Raw genomic sequence first — 16,072 nt, 5'->3', positions numbered from 1 at the left:
GAGTCCAGCGGAGCCCCAGGAGCCTGGAGAGCTCGATGTCCTGTCAACACTGCCAGGGATCAGTGCCGAGGGAACCTAGGACTCAATTCTACTCCATCTCATTTTATTACAGTCTCATCCTTGTGTCCAGAATCAATGGCTCTATTATCATAAATGCTAGAACTGAAATAGAAACAAGAACTCTTGGCAAATGGGACCAGAAAACCCCAATAAAAAGAAGTGGCCTAGCCCGGCCAGGTGTGGCTCAGCGGTTGAGCATCAACCTAGGATCCAGGAGATGGAGGTTCGATTCCCAGTCAGGGCACATGCCCTGGTTGCAGGCTTGATCTCCAGTCGGGGATGTGCGGGAGGCAGCCGATCAATGACTCTCTCATCACTGATGTTTCTATCTCTCTCTCCCCCTGTCCCTTCCTCTCTCTGAAATCAATAAAGATATATTAAAAAAAAAAAAAAAAAAGTGGTCTGTGTTCAGGTCCCTGTAAACGGGCAGGTGTCAATCAGGGTAAAATGCAGGAAGGGGAAGGACAAAGGCATACATTACTAAGCGAAGAGAGCTGGTAAAGTACGGTCAGTAGCCCCTGAAAAGTCCGTGCACGTGAGTTCTTAAAAGGTTAAAGGCTGCGTGTCCACGCCAACATCTTAAGCCCCTTTGGCGCTGGAGAATTCGGTGCTTCCCAGTAGAGGGCGCCGTAAGCCCGCGAGTCCCGAGTTGGACTTGGTGGAGGCGGTGCGCCCTCAGCCCGGGGGCGGGGCCGGCGCGCTCACGTGACCCTCCCTCATGGCGGCGGCGGCGGCGGCAGCATCGGTGTTAGCGGCGCTCGGCGGCCGGAGCCGGATCCTGTAGCCGGGGTGTGGGCCCGCGTCAGTCCGTCCCTCCTTCGGCCCCCTCTCTTGTCTTCCGGAGTGTGGCTGGCGGAACCGGGATGGCGGAGCGAGGCCTGGAGCCCACGCCGGCCGCGGTGGCGGCTCTGCCGCCCGAAGTGCGGGCGCAGCTGGCGGAGCTGGAGCTGGAGCTCTCGGAGGGTAGGAGCGGCGCGGGGGTGCGGGCGCCGGGCGCCGCTGCGGTCGCGGCGAGGGGCTGCGGGTCCCCCGCGCGCCCTGGTGGCGGTGCGGGAGAGAGGGGAGGAGGATGCCGGAAATCTGGCCCCGGCTCTGGAGGGTCGTCTCCCCGCCTCTCTCACCCGGGGAAGTGGGTTACCCGTGTCGTTCATTGTGTTCTCCGGGAGGGGGTTGAGCAGGGCTTGGGGAAGCCTGCCCCCCCAAACCCGAGACAAAGCTGCGCCCTCCGCTCGGTCCGCGTCTGGGCACGGTGGGGGTGGGGGTGAGCTGCGAGCAGGGTGCTGACAGCTTTCTCCTGTCCTCTGCCCTCGAGGGGAGGGCCCCACGCCTGTTTCAGCCCCCCTTACCCCTTAAAAAAAAAGAGAAAGACGCATGGGAAATCGGCAGCGTTTCTTCTTCCTCCTGCTCTAACAATGCGAGATGCCTCCCCAGTGACAGGAGTGAGCTAGAAGCTGGGTGGGCCACGGAGGGTCCTAGAGAGATTAGAAGCAGTGGCTTTAACCCAGAGGGAGACACAGGGTGCTGCTTTGACACCTCACCTTTGTCATAAGGATTCCCCCTCCTCCCCCCGTGCCTGTATTTCAGGCTGAATTTTCCGCATCCGATCACCTTTTGGAGTCTGAAGAAGGAAGGAGAGGTTACATGCAAATCCTGGCCGGCACCCTCTTTCTTTTGACAATGGATTGGTACTAGGGGGGCTGGGTTTATTTTGGGAAATAAAAGAATGGAATAAATCAAGGCACTATTATTAGACAAGTCCCTTGGATAACAATGAGAGAAACATTGCTGTGTTGTGGGCATGTGATCAGGCTTCTTGTGCAGTTGTGATCAGTTCTCATAAAGTTCCTGTTTTTATCACAGGCTGCCTCTGAGACAAAAGCAGCATTTTGTCCAAGCCTGATGTCAGTACTGTGGTGGTGGTGTCCCCAGAGTTGCACATTCTTAGTGAGTTCCTTGCCAAAGGCCCTCTTCACTAGCATTTTTCAAGTGGATTAAAAACTGTTGATTGGAAAAGAAGATTGTGACAAGTTTCCAGAAGAGTTGTGCTTTTTGTTTATTTATGGAGACGTTATCCCCCCCACCCCCATCCTTTACAATGAAAAACCAGAAGTAGATTTCAGTGTTACAAATCCAGTTTGACATGGAAGGAAATTATTATTACTAATAACCGTGTTAGGTTTTCCTAATGTTTAGGGAGGTGCTGTTTTCATTTGCACTTAATTACCAACATAATTTTCAATTAATCAGTTGGGAAGTTAGTTATTCTTTGGCCAGTCCCCAAAATCAGTGGTGGTGGACAAGTTTTTTCTGTGTTTAGGGCATTGCCATCCGTTCTGCCTCTCAACATACTTTATTCTTCTCCTCAACTAAAGCATTGTCTTTAAATCTGTGATGATTTCCATTCTGTTCTGACTTTTGAAACAGTTACTTTACAGTAACAAATCAGCTATCTTTGATTAGCCAGAAAGAGCTGAGATTTGGGAGGTTTGGCTGGATGTTTGCGTCAGAACAAGATTAAAAATAGGAGTTGATTGCTTTTACACCTAGAGGGAAATCCTGGAAGCTCCTTATTCTTGGTATTTCTGCTTCCAACTGATTCTTGTTTACTTCTCTGGGTATTTCTAGAGATGATTCTGAAGAACTGTTTCTAGGACTGACAGTGATTAGCTCACCTCTGTCCTTCAGAAAGGTGTGAGATTCCTACAAACTGAGTGCCAAGGCTTAGACATTTTTAAGGACAAGTGCTTGGTTGGCTTTCCAATGCAGGATTGTTTTGGGTTGCATCTGATTTAGTTTCAATTGGTTTCTTACCGATTTATGGTACATTATCCTATATTTCATCTTACTTAGCATTGGCTAACTGGCAAAAATACAGTTGAAAAACCTTGGGCCTGCAGTGTCAGCATCTTGGCCATCTGTTTCGCTCTTCCTTAAAGTACAGAGAATGGTTGCTGGAGAAGTAGGTGGATATTTTTAGGAATTCGAGTGAAGTTGAAACAACCAGCAGCCCCCAGCATGGTGGTGTTTGTGATGTCTGTAGCATATTTAGAACCAACCTTTGTTTTACATTTTCTCTACAGTTACTGCTCTGGCAAAAGTACACTGTTTCTTCTAAAAAGAGAAGGTGAATTTTAACTATATGTTTATCATGTGTTGCTGGTGTTGGTGTACTCATTCCTTGATTTTATTTATTTATTTATTTATTTATTTATTTATTTGGTTCAGACCATACTTGGTCCTAATTATAGTGATAGTCTGAGCTGTATGCTGATAAAGAATTTTCTTTGTGCTTGCCTGTATTTTCAGTTGCAGGTTTTGGTCCTAGATCAGCCAACTCTGTGCTGAAATGCAGTTTGTTCCTCCTCGGGCTGTTTGCCGCAGAGCCCAGGGCTGAGGCTGGTGCTTCGAGCAGGTCAGCATGGACTTGATTAAAGCCTTCTGCTTCTGCACCAAAAAGAATAGCCTGAAACTCTCTGAAGAATCATCTAAAATCGAGCTCACACATAATCACGAGCTTTTCTTACAGACAAACTGAATAGGTAGGAGGTTTCTACAAAGTATTCCTGTGGTTGAAAAAATTTTCATGATCTACATATATTATATTTATTATACGTTTGACAATAGACTTTTTTGTCTGAACTTTATTCATATGTTCTAGTCAAGTGTATGCACATAAAATAACACAAATGATGAGAATTATTTGTTTAAATCTGTCTGATAATACCTTATGTTTGTGTAATGATCTTACACATCATGTCATTTGAGCTTCACTGTTACTTTGTGATTAGGTAGAATAGATACTATCACCTCTCCCACCCACCCACCCACCCCTTTATTTTTTTGGTTTAACATGGGAAAACAGGCACAGAAAGGTTAAGTGTTTTTTCTAAAGTTGCTCATAAAATAAGTTATTCTAAGCTGCCTTGTAATTATGACATCTGTTACCATCAAATGATTCAATATCTTTACTGTTAGTGATTGCATAAGCTATTAACTAATTTTTACTCTGAGAAAAGGCTACAAAACAGTTGTATGCTACAATTCCAAATAGTCTGGTTGATTCTCTTTCTGAACTCTCTTTCAAATCTATCATTCATGTATTTGTCCCAGACATTTATTTTGTTCCTACAATGTGCTGGGGATACAGAGATGAGCAAAATGCTCTATTAACTTTCAATGAGCTTCGAGTCTGGTAGGGAAATGACTTAAAAATACCAAAAAACAGTGGGCGCATGAGATCATGATGGACTTCTGTACAGAGGCTGCCTTCTAAGAAAAGAGGAAGCTATCTGCTTGTAGTCGTCTTAGAAAAGAAGCAGTGAGTACTATATATACGAGACTGGATTGGCTGGCTAGTAGAGAGGGTTGTGATTTAGCTTGTGCAGTTCAGTCCTATGTGTGAAGGAAAGGACATAAATCCCATACTTCTGTTGCTTGTCGGAAGGAATGCAAGTTTGAGAACAGTCCAGAGATGACAACTGGAAAGGTATTTAAGATAAAATAACGCTTACAGGAAGGGATCCTCCCTTTTCTTGTTTGAACACTTCTCTGAGCACAAACACAACAAAACACAGTCACATCCTCCCTTTCTCCTATCTGTTTCATCACAGGGCTGGCAGTCCGGGTCCACCTTGAAGGTGGAGGGATTAGAGAGGGCCAAGTCCTGGGAGTTGAAGTGGATCCTCTTTAGGAGTGGGGAAGAGGTGGGGGAGTTGAAAAGGAAAAGGGTAAGGTACTGGATAAAGATCGCATTTCACCATCTGGGAAACAGGCAGCTAGAATTGAGCCACCAGAAAACTGGCAAATCCCTTCTGCTTTACCTATAGTGGGAAGGTGGGCCAGATCTGTAGCATAGTTATGAATTCATAGGATAGATACACCATTATCAGAAAATTATGTCTAAGCAGTCGTCATACCTGATTCTAGGAGCATGAAGGAAAGCAGCAGTGTGGATTTTTAAATAACCCAAACTGGGTATTGGCTCAGTGATCTGCTCCCTGAAAACTTGTGTGCATTTATTTTTGGTGGACTGCACTCATTTTTTGTTAGAACTAATCTTTAGGAATTGCTGTCAGAGCCTGTGGTACATTCTTTTGAAAATCCTCATGGTGACAAAATTTTAATTCTTCACCTCTAGATTCATTTTAATTCTTCACCTCTAGAAAAGCTGGTAGATACTCTTTTGGAGTTCAAACTACTTGTGATTGAAAAAAATTGGAGTGGTTATAAACTGACTTTAGTCATGTCTGTCAAAAAATTAGAATGATTGTGAACTGGTTTTGAGGGCAGTTCCAGAAGAGAAGTGGCAGACAAATTCAGTCTGTTGGAAGAATGATTCACCTTCCTGTAAAGGAGAATGCTGATTTGTACGCCCTAGTTCTGGAGTGTGTTTTGAAAAATTAATCTTGTTGTTTGACAGCCCCATAGCATTGAGCTGGAGTTTTGAATAAGAGAAACCCTTCACTCTTAGCTGGGTCCTTGGCAGCTACTTTCTTTCCTGGCCTGTGTAAGGATTAGCATCTCAGGGTTGATAGTTCAGATGATTGGATAGAAACGGCCTTTACACTATATTTGTATTACAATTGCTACAGTTTTCCATGGTTTCCTCTCATTATTAATTCAGGAATGATCTCCAAAATGCTCTATCCTGCTTGTGAACAAAATTTTTCACGATTCTTCAGTAGTTCAGCTAAAGTACTAACCTTTTTTTAAAAAATATGATTTTATTGATTTCAGAGAGTAAGGGAGAGGGGGAGAGAGGGAGAAACATCAATGATGAAAATCATAGATTGGCTGCCTCCTGCATGACCCCTGCTGGAGATTGAGCCCGAAACCCAGGCATATGCCCTGACCAGGAATCAAACTGTGATCTCCTGGTTCATGGGTTGATGCTCAACCACTGAGCCACACCAGGTGGGCTGAAGTACTACCTTTTTTTAAAAAAACTATCTTTATTGATTTCAGAGAGAGGAAAGGAGAGGAAGAGAGAGAGATAGACATATCAATGAGTTGTCATTGGTTGGCTGCCTCCTGCACGCCTCCGACTGGGGATCGAGCCTGAATCCCAGGCATGTGCCCTGCCAGGAATCGAACTGCAGTCTCCTGGATCCTAGGTTGATGCTCAACTGCTGAGCCACGCCCGGCCAGGCGAAGTACTACCTTCTTAATAAACCTGACCCTGACCACTGTGAGCGCTCTTGCTTCAAACCTTACAGCATTTACAGTTTATATCATTTTTGCCAGTCATATATTTTATAATAACAAATTGTTTCTCATTTCACCTCAATGTAAGCTCCTACAGAGGTGAGGTCATTTATACCTTAAACTTCTTTAAATAACTTCCAATGTTGCTTCTTCATACTGTTTTAGTAGTGCAATAAATTTTTGCTCACTTCAGTTCGACTTGAATTGAAATATAAAGTCTCTGTCTTGGGAATTTGATTTTGGCGTAAGGTGGGGTTATGTAATCATTTGAGAGGCACAGGTTTTGGCATCTGGTGAGTGTGGGTCCAAGTTGTGGCCTCTCACTTAATGGGCTCTGTGACCTTGGACAGACTGCCTAACCTCCCTGATTTTAGTGTCTTAAGTACTTAAAAAAGGAATGACAACCTTATTAGAGTAATAAGGAGATTTGAAATGACATAATAGGAGAAAAACTAAGTGTAGTGTGTGGTGTGCACCAAGTACTCGGTGCATGTAATCTTTATTTCTGATAGCGACACACAGTGACTTGGCTGTTTTTAATATCTTGTGTTACGTAGCAGAATGTGGTTATATATGAAGTGATAAATGGAATCAATGTGTATATATATATATTTTTTAATATGTCTATTGATTTCAGAGATGGGGAGAGAGAGAAACATCAATGATGAGTCATTGATCAGCGGCCTCCTGCATGCCCCCTACTGGGGATTGAGCCCACAACCCAGGCATGTGCCCTGACCCAGAATCGAACCTCGATCTCCTGGATTGTAGGTTGATGTTCAACCTCTGAGCCACACCGGCTGGGCTGTGTATATATTTTTAAAAGTAAGAGTTCACTCCATCATCAGTTGCTCCTGTTGGCACCCTCTACCCTTAGTTCAGCACATGGTGGGTCATTGCAGGGAGCTGACTAGAGACTAGTAGATGGTTTGTTTCATACAGACGTCTGGCATGTGTACATTTCTGAGTCTTTAGGTTCTGGCAAGTGGCTCTGAAATTTAAGCATGGTTTCTGACACTGAAGCATCTATAAGCTCTGAAAAGGCACATGTGGATGCTCGGAACCTTCAAGTAGTTTCAGTGATTTTCAACCTTTTTCAGCTTATAGCACACATGAACTAATTACTAAAATCCTGTGGCACACCAAAAAATATATTTTTTGCCGATCTGACAAAAAAAGTATAATTTTGATTCATTCACACCGGATGGCTATTGTGTTGACTATTGTCACTTTTTTATTTGACAGTCTAAGGGAAAAGAGGTCAGTACCCCTGACCGACAAGTCTGATACTGCATGTGTTGAACATTCTTGCGGCGCGCCGGCTGAAAATCGCTGTCTTAGCCCTCCTTTTGTGCTTAGTGAGGAAACCCTTTCGGTTCACCCTTGAAAAATTCTCTTGCATTCTCTTTTCCTTCGAGTTGTGTTCACCACCAGCCTTTTTCAGTCCTCAAGTCTTTAGACTTAAGGGTCTGATTTTTGCCTCCCTTCATCTCTAGATTTATGTTTCATCTTTTAAAAAATACTACTTTTATCTAAAGCCATTGCTAAATCCAAGGCTCTGTCATTCATTGTCTTTATATTCTGTGTTTTCTAAAGGCAAGATAGTCTGCTATATCTATATTTCTAGAGAGTCTAAGTTAGTGCTTTTGTATATAAATCATCTCTTTTTGGTGATTGAGTATATCAGAGGTTTAAGTGAGAGTTTTGATATATCTGTGTGTTTCTAATGAATAAGTTGCTTTCCTGTGTGGGTGCTCTTCTGTGAACAAGATTGCTTGAGAAATTCCATTTCTTTGGAATTCTGTAGCCTCACAGCTGGCAGAACCTTTGGATACACGAATTGAGTGTGAGTCCTTATGTGTCTTTTTGGGAGAGAGATTCTACAGCTTCCATCAGTTTCTTAAAGAGGACTGTGAAGCAAAGTTAAGAACCAAGTCTGTCACCTTTCATTCTCAGTAGCTTTTAAGGAAAGCCAAACTCCTTCAGCTTCTCTCCTCAACAGTCACAAACTTATCGGTATCGGTTCCCACCCTTATCCTCTTTCCTTCTTTTCTCAGAGGAAGAAATACCCCACTCCTCTTCCGCGTCTAGCCCTCTGATTGTGTTCTCAGTCCCATCTTCTCCTCTTCTGGGATCTTGGGAGCTTACCTCATTGATTGATCTATTCATTCAGAGTCTTTTGTCTTTGTCGCTTTCTCATCTTTAGCCTCTCACTTAACACTTGGCTCTGGCTCTGTCCCTCCAGCCTGTAATGAATATGCTGAAGTCTCTCCCATCTTAAAAGCAGCAGCTTCCCACAGTCTTGTATTGGAAACTGCTCGCTTTCATGTGCTGGCACTCTCTCCCACTCATGGATCCTAGAAGATATAACCTACAGTTCCTTTATCTTACCTTTGCTCACTACTCAGTCCATTGCTCTGCCTCATCAAGCCTCGGAAACAACAGTCTGCAAGGCAACTAATGACTTCTACTTTCAGATTGAAAAGTACCCGCTAGATATAGCATCTTTATAGCATCGGAAACCATGGACCATTATCTTTTTTTTTTTTTTTAATATCTTTATTGATTTCAGAGAGAGGAAGGGAAAGGGAGAGAGAGAGAGATAGAAACATCAATGATGAGAGAGTCATTGATCGGCTGCCTCCTGCACGCCTCCTACTGGGATTGAGCCTGCAACCCGGGCATGTGCCCTGACTAAAAATGGAACTGCGATCTCCTGGATCCTAGGTTGATGCTCAATTGCTGAGCCATGCCGGCTGGCCTGGACCATTATCTTTATACAGCTGTCTTCTTCCTTAGCTTTTATAGCTTCACTTTTTGTCCATCTCCCTAAATGTTCCTTCTTATGCTCTCGGGCTTCTTTTTCTCTCTTTCCTGGTGGGGGTGTTCCTGATATCTGTCATTAGCCTTCCTCTGACTTCACACACACTTGCTGAGTCATCTCATCCATGCCCAGGGCTCCAGCTGAGATGGCTGTGAGATGGCTCCCTAGTTTGTATCTCCAGCCCTGACTCCTCTGCTCCAGACCCCCCTTTTCTCCCTCTAGACAGCTGTAATTCAGCAAGTCCAAAACTGTACTTGTTTCAACTCACTCCACAAATACTCCCTACTTCAGAATGTCCACTTACCCAGGTCAGAATCTTTGGGGTAATCCTTAACTTCTTTTTTCTTTTGCTTCTATATTAACAGGATTTCTTAGTTGGGGTAAACTCAGTGTAAACCATTGGTTTTTGTTTTACGTAAACATTTTCCACGTTGCTTATTAGTCATTTACCATATTGTGTTTACTATCATGTGGTGACTTGATCATCTCCACTACACCACTGCTTTATTTCTTGGCGTAGCTCAGCACAGTTGAGCCTGATTTGAGGATGAAGGCAGTGTCTCAGCCGGCTTGTTTCAGAACCAGGGTGAGGCCCTAGCTGGTTTGGCTCGGTGGTTAGAGTGTTGGCCCGCGGCCTGAAGGGTCCTGGGTTTGATTCCGGCCAAGGGCACGTACCTTGGTTGCAGGCTCGATTCCCTACGCCCATTGGGGCATGTGTGGGAGGCAACCAATTGACGTGTATCTCTCACCTGCATGTTTCTCTCTCTGTCTCTCCCCTTCCCTTCCACTCTCTCTAGAAAATCAATGGAAAAAATATCCTTGGTTGAGGACTAACATCAACAACAAAAAAGATCCAGGCTAAGGTTATGCAGCAGGAGCCACCAGGCCCGGCTCTGTCTGGTGCTGTAACACACTCCTGAAGACTTGTCCCTTTGGCGAGAGAATGACTTTAGTATGACTTTGGTGGACAGTGTTACAGAGTGATTAGTATGACTTTGGTGGACTGTGTCACAGAGCTGTTTAGTGCCAATACATCTACATTGCAGACCAGCCCTGCCCTGACAGCAGAGCAGTTGTGTCTGTGTTCAGTCTTTAACTTCTAATGAGTCACTGACTTTTGTTGATTCTACTTCCTCCCCTCCATTCACACTGTCTTTGTTGAAGCTCTTATCATCTCTTGCTGGAATTATTGCTAGTCTCCTAACTTGTCTGCCTGCCTTAACTCTCCTTCCTCCAGTCCATCCTTCTCTATTCTGTGATGGAATGATTGATCTGAAACACAGATCTAACTGTGTTCTTTTCCCTGTTTAAAAGTTTTCATTGTCTTCTCCCATCCACAGGATGAAATCCAAGCATCCTTTGTGTACCAAGACCTGCCTGCTTTTTAGCCTCATTTCCTGCTCCTTCCATGTAGTTCTCTCCTTTCCAGCCATGCTGAATGACTTGTACTTCCCTGAACGCACTGTGCTTTTTCATGTCCATGCCTTTGTACACATTGCCTTTCTCTTAGAAATGCCCACTCTGGCATGTTCTTCCCCTTTTTCTGCCTGGGTAATTTGTGTTTCACTCAATTTCTGTACGAAGCCAGCCTTTCCTAAGCTCTCTTTAAGAAGTTAAGATCTCTGTATAAGTAGGCATCAATAATTGCTTATTATGTAACAGGCCTTGTGCTTAGTATTTTATATACCCTGCCCCACCTGTAAGTAGGTGCTGAATAAGTAGCTACTCTTATCATGATGATGAGGAAAATGAGCTATCGAAAAGCACCTGGACATTGAGGAGTGCAGTGTGCCAAGCCCTTCCCCGTTGGTACACACTACCTCATCTTTACCTTTCTCCCTACCAGTAACAGTAACGTTCTGAAATGAATGACAGCAGGGAAAGAACACTGGACTTGAGTCATTTAGGACTGGGGTCAAGTTCTGCTTTTGCTGCTTACTGTATGGCTTTGGGCAAGTCTTTGAAATGTGCCTCTAATCCTAACAACGCCTAAAGATAGGTGTGTGGTTTCCATTTTGCAGAGACTTGTTAAAGAACAAGAAGTCTGCAAGTCCAGTGTGCTGAGGTTGGAACCCAAGTCAGTTTGGCTCCAAACTCCACAGTGTTTCCACATTGCCATTCTCCTCCATTTCCCTGAATCGTGTTTTAAGGAGTTTTGGAAAAATTCTCTTCCACCTTAACTGTTGGGCCCCACTTTTCTTAAGCTACAGCTTCTGTCTTTGGAGTTTTGGAGGTAGGGCTCCCTGGAGGGAAAAGAGTGGAATGTTCTGCCCGGCCAGGCGTGGCTCAGCGGTTGAGCATCGACCTAGGAATCAGGCGATCAGGGTTCGATTCCCGGTCAGGGCACATGCCCGAGTTGTGGCTGCAGCGGATCAATGACTCTCTCATCATTGATATTTCTCTCTCTCTCCCTCTCCTTTCCTCTCTGTGAAATCAATAAAAATATATTAAAAAAGAAAAAAAAAAGAATGGAATGTTCTATCCTCTTGTCAGAGAAATAGAAATAGGAGTGAGGTTGGTTATTTCTAACCTTGCTTTGCCAGAACCAGGGGGATCAGTACTCTAAAACATATTAGGAGAGTTTCTTTCATGCCAGCCTAGCTTTAGGCAAGATGTGACTTCTTTATTTCTTAAAAGAACAAAAAAATATTGGGTAAAATCCTATAAGACTATCTATAAAGTGATAGATAATTTTATGTACTTACATGTTGATATGAATTCCACTTTTTTTTCTTGAATTGTGATGGGGATGAAAACCTGGGAGGGCCCGGCTAGGCATGGCACAGCGGTTGAGCATCGACCTAGGATCAAGGAGATCACTGTTCGATACCCGGTCAGGGCACATGCCCGGGTTGTGGGCTCGATTCCCCAGTCGGGGGCACGCAGAAGGCAGCCGATCAGTGATGACTCTCTCATCGTTGATATTTCAGCTCTTTCTCTCTCTCTCCCTTCCTCTCTGAATCAATAAAGATATATTTTAAAAAAATCCAGGGAAAAAGTATTTTGGGTGTTTCATGGGACAGCCCAAAATGAAACTCCACAGGTCTGGTGTCTTTAAAATCCTTGGTGTGTACTGGACTTGAGCTTCTGGATTACAGATACAGGATTGTGATTCCATTCTGGTTTAGAAGGAGGTTTTAGTGTTGTCACTGGTTTTTATTTCCCTTAGGATAGTTAATGTTTGATTTTAAAATTAATGTATAAATTAATGTACATATTTCTGTAAATGACATGTACTTAATTGATTTTTCTTGGAGTTATTTTGTATTTTGTGAAGGAGTAGTGCTCTAGGAGCTCTTTGTTTTCAGAGAACTATTGCTTTTAGGGATAGATTAAAGCATCTGTAGGGTTTTTCTTTCTATTTAAGGACTTTGGATTATGTTGTCTCAAATTATTCATAGGGTGGAACTTGTGGGTTTTAACTTAGATCAAGCGTGAACTCCTGATGGTGCTGACCAGTCTTGTCACTGACTCTCCTTTATAAAAATGAACCCAGTAGGAACCACTAGGTAGAAGCTTCTGATAGTTTCTGGTTTAGTAAATCTGTGACAGCAAACAGGCTTGAAACACTTTTTTTAATTGAGGTATAATTGACATCCAGTTATATTAGTTGCAGGTGTACAACATAATGATTCAGTATTTGTATGTATTGTGAAATGATCTCCATAGTAATTCTAGTTAACATTGGTCCATCACCATATATAGTTACAATTTTTCCCCCCCATCTTAAAATTCTGAAGAGTTGTCATTGTTACCTTATTGGACTTCCTTTCTGGTTTGGAGAAACTTGCATTTTTAAATTGAACATGTAGAAAAATCATAGGTATGAGTTTTCCTCCCTACAGCTTTTTGTTTTTTTTGTTTTTCTTTAAAGAGACCAAGGGAAATACTAGAAGATGAACTTCTTGTTTAAAAAAACAACACAACACCTGGCTGGTGTGGCTCAGCGGTTGAGCATCAAGCTATGATCCAGGAGGTCGCTGTTCAGTTCCAGGTCAGGGCACATGCCCTGGCTGTGGGCTCGATCCCCAGTAGGGGGCGTGCAGGAGGCAGCCGATCAATGACTCTCATCATTGATGTTTCTATCTCTCTCCCCCTCTCCCTTCCTGTCTCTGAAATAAAGATATATTTTAAAAAAAACAAAAAACCCACAACTTCCTTATTAGTTGCTTCTCTGAGCTCTGCTCTCCAGTGTTAGTTTTATATGATAGCTATTTCTCAAATAATCTTAAAGTTATGAAATTTTCATTTGCATAAATATTCTTATCTTCCTTTGTAAGCTCCTTGAGGACAGCACATAGTACTCTTTACCATAGTGTTTTTGAGTACTTACTCAACCAGTGAATGACTATAAACTGTCATCCGTCTCCCTGTCTGTCCTGATTTCCCAGCCAGTGTCTGACAGGCTCTTCTGTTACAGCCAGCTTGTTTCCTCACTCCTTCCTGACACGTTCATTCCCATTGCTTTGCCTTTGCAGTGACTGTTTTCTTTGTTAGGACTGCCTTTTCTCCTAGTAAAATTTACCTGTGTTTCACAGCCTAGCTGACATCCCCTTCCTCCTAAAGCCAGCTGACTGGGTTAGTCCATACTGATGTCTTCTATTTTTATTTTCCTATTTTCCTTTTTAAAAATATCTTTATTGATTTCAGAGAGAGGAAGGGAGAGAGAGACAGAGATAGAAACATCAATGATGAGAGAGAGTCATTGATCTGCTGCCTTTTGTATGCCTTCCACCAGGGATCGAGCCTGCAACCCAGGCATGTGCTCTGACCGGGAAGAGAACCGCGATCTCCTGGATCCTAGGTCTATGCTCAACCACCAAGCGGGCCCTTCGATGTCTTCTATTTTTAGACTATTGTTGTATGCAGTAACACAGTATAACACTTAACTGACCATTATTTGTGTTTATATATGTTATGTGGTTTTTTTTCTTTGCCTCCTCAGTTAGACTTTAGGTTTCTTGAGTATAATGACAAGGACTTCTGCCTTTTAGAACTTCTAAGGTGCTGAAGATATCAATATATCAATAAAGATGAATTGAGCACATTTATTTACACGGTCTGTTGAGAGGGTGAGAGAGATATAAAAGGCAGATTCCCTGTTTTCAAAAGGCTTTCTACCTAACCTCAACAAATAGCTGTTTTGGTTTAAAAAATATTATTTTAGGTAATTGTCCTTTGAGCATTTGGAAGCATTTTTATTTTCTCCTTGCGTGATAAGATAGCATTTAGTCCCATTTGAAATAATTCTGGGAAGACAGCAGCTTGAGCACATCTCTGCTACCCTCTTTTTTGAACTCAGTTCAAATAAAATAACAATTTCAAAGCTAAGAACAAAAGTACCAAGAGTTAGAGTGGAAACTCCTGAAAGTAAAGTTAAAGAACTTGGAGGATAGATCTGGAAAACCTAAATGCAAATAATACGAATTTTAGGCCCTGGCTGGTTTGCTCTATGGTTAGAGCATCGGCCTGTGGACTGAAGGATTGAGGGTTTGATTCCCGATCAAGGGCACGAACCTCGGTTGCAGACTCGATCCCCGGCCCTAGTTGGAGCACCCGTGGGAGGCAACCAATTGATGTGTCTCTCTCACATCGATATTCCTAATGTTTCTCTCTCTCTCTCCCCCTTCTCTCTCACCTCCACTCTCTAAAAAAAAAAAAAAAAAAAAAAAATCAATGGAAAAAATATCCTCGGGTGAGGATTAAAAAAAAAAGAACTTTAGAAAGAGAAATAAGTAATAAAAGAAAAATTTCCTCAGCTGAAAAAAGATTGTGTATTGAGCAAGACTGCAGATTGAATGAGTTCATTGTGTTTGAGGCAAGATTGATAAGAAAAGGAACAAACCTAGGCATAATTTGGTAAAATTACCGAATAAAGAAAAAACTGCTATAAGCTTGTAGACAGGAGCATAAAGTTAAAATTACAGCAACACAACCACAGAATATTTGCAATACCCTAACCTTGATGATTGTGTAAGAAACATCTGCAGGCTATTTAGAGAAAAGGTCTACATTCCAAGAACCCTAGATTCTAGATTGTTTTTTACCTTTCAGGGTAAAGAAAACTCTGTGAGCTTGCAAGTGTTCAGCGATTATATCACCCATAGTCTCCATTCTAAGCAATATACTCTAATCAAACAGGTAATTCAGAGACCCTAAAATAGAAGGAGAGGAAACAGTGATGGACAGTGGACTTTGAAATATATATATCTTGCAACTTATGTATTACAGTAGTAAATATGTAATTAAATACATTGAGAGTGACAAGAAATATGTAATATAAATGCTAAATAAGGATCTTTGAAATAGAAGAGACATTGTGAGAGAGAATCTACTTGTCCAAACAAAATATTCTCAGTAATTTCAGCAAAACTCAGAGGTTGTGGGACTAGGTAGAGTGGGGGTGGGTGGGAGATGAAAGCATTCTTTGGTATCATTGAGATGTTGAGGGGGAAATATGTGAATGAACTGTCTTGGTGGGGAAAAAAATATTTCATTTATAATAATAGTGTTAAAATGATAAAATACTTAAAGATAAACATCACAAGAAAGGTGTAGGGTCTGTAAGAAGAAAATTGTAAAACCTCAAGGATGTAAAAGTAAGATCTGAAAAAATGGAAATACAAATCATGTTCCTGGATGGGAAGACTAAATATATAGAAATTTAATTGAAATCAGTTACAATTCCAATGGAGATTTCTTTTGGAGGTGGGGAATTAGATAAAATGATCTCAGTGTTCATATGGAAGAAAAAATTTTTAGGATAGTCAGGAATGTTTAGAAACAGAATAGCAAGGTGATCCTTGATTTACCGTATATTAAAACAAATTCTAAAATTACTTGTACTTAAGGCAGTATGGTATTAGCATTCAAATAAGGATGAGCAAACAGAATAAAGTGCCCAAGTCCTGGTATATGTAGAAAAAATAATATGAAAGCATTAAAGTTTCATGAGCTTAGACTAGCTGTCTTCCCAATTGCCTC

At 42.3% G+C, this 16,072-nt stretch overlaps 1 protein-coding gene across 2 annotated transcripts in view; it reads left to right on the top strand.

Annotated features, from left to right (window-relative positions):
* The first annotated feature begins 814 nt into the window (after positions 1 to 814).
* Positions 815 to 16,072, top strand: part of DIP2B (DIP2 acetate--CoA ligase B (putative)) — a 217,009-nt gene continuing 201,751 nt past the window's right edge. For both annotated transcript variants that reach the window (XR_015714063.1, XM_087814671.1), the window contains exon 1: positions 815 to 1,023. Coding sequence is in view for 1 of the 2 variants with exons in the window: in XM_087814671.1 (XP_087670797.1) it covers positions 924 to 1,023 (100 nt within the window). In the remaining variant the exon portion in view is untranslated. The remainder of the gene's footprint in view (positions 1,024 to 16,072) is intronic.

This window comes from Miniopterus natalensis, chromosome 2 (assembly GCF_054644295.1).
Source record: "Miniopterus natalensis isolate mMinNat1 chromosome 2, mMinNat1.hap1, whole genome shotgun sequence".
NCBI classification, from domain to species: Eukaryota; Metazoa; Chordata; class Mammalia; order Chiroptera; family Miniopteridae; genus Miniopterus; species Miniopterus natalensis.
The sequence above is the reverse complement of the archived record's forward strand: the minus strand, read 5'-3'. Positions and strand labels throughout refer to the sequence as shown.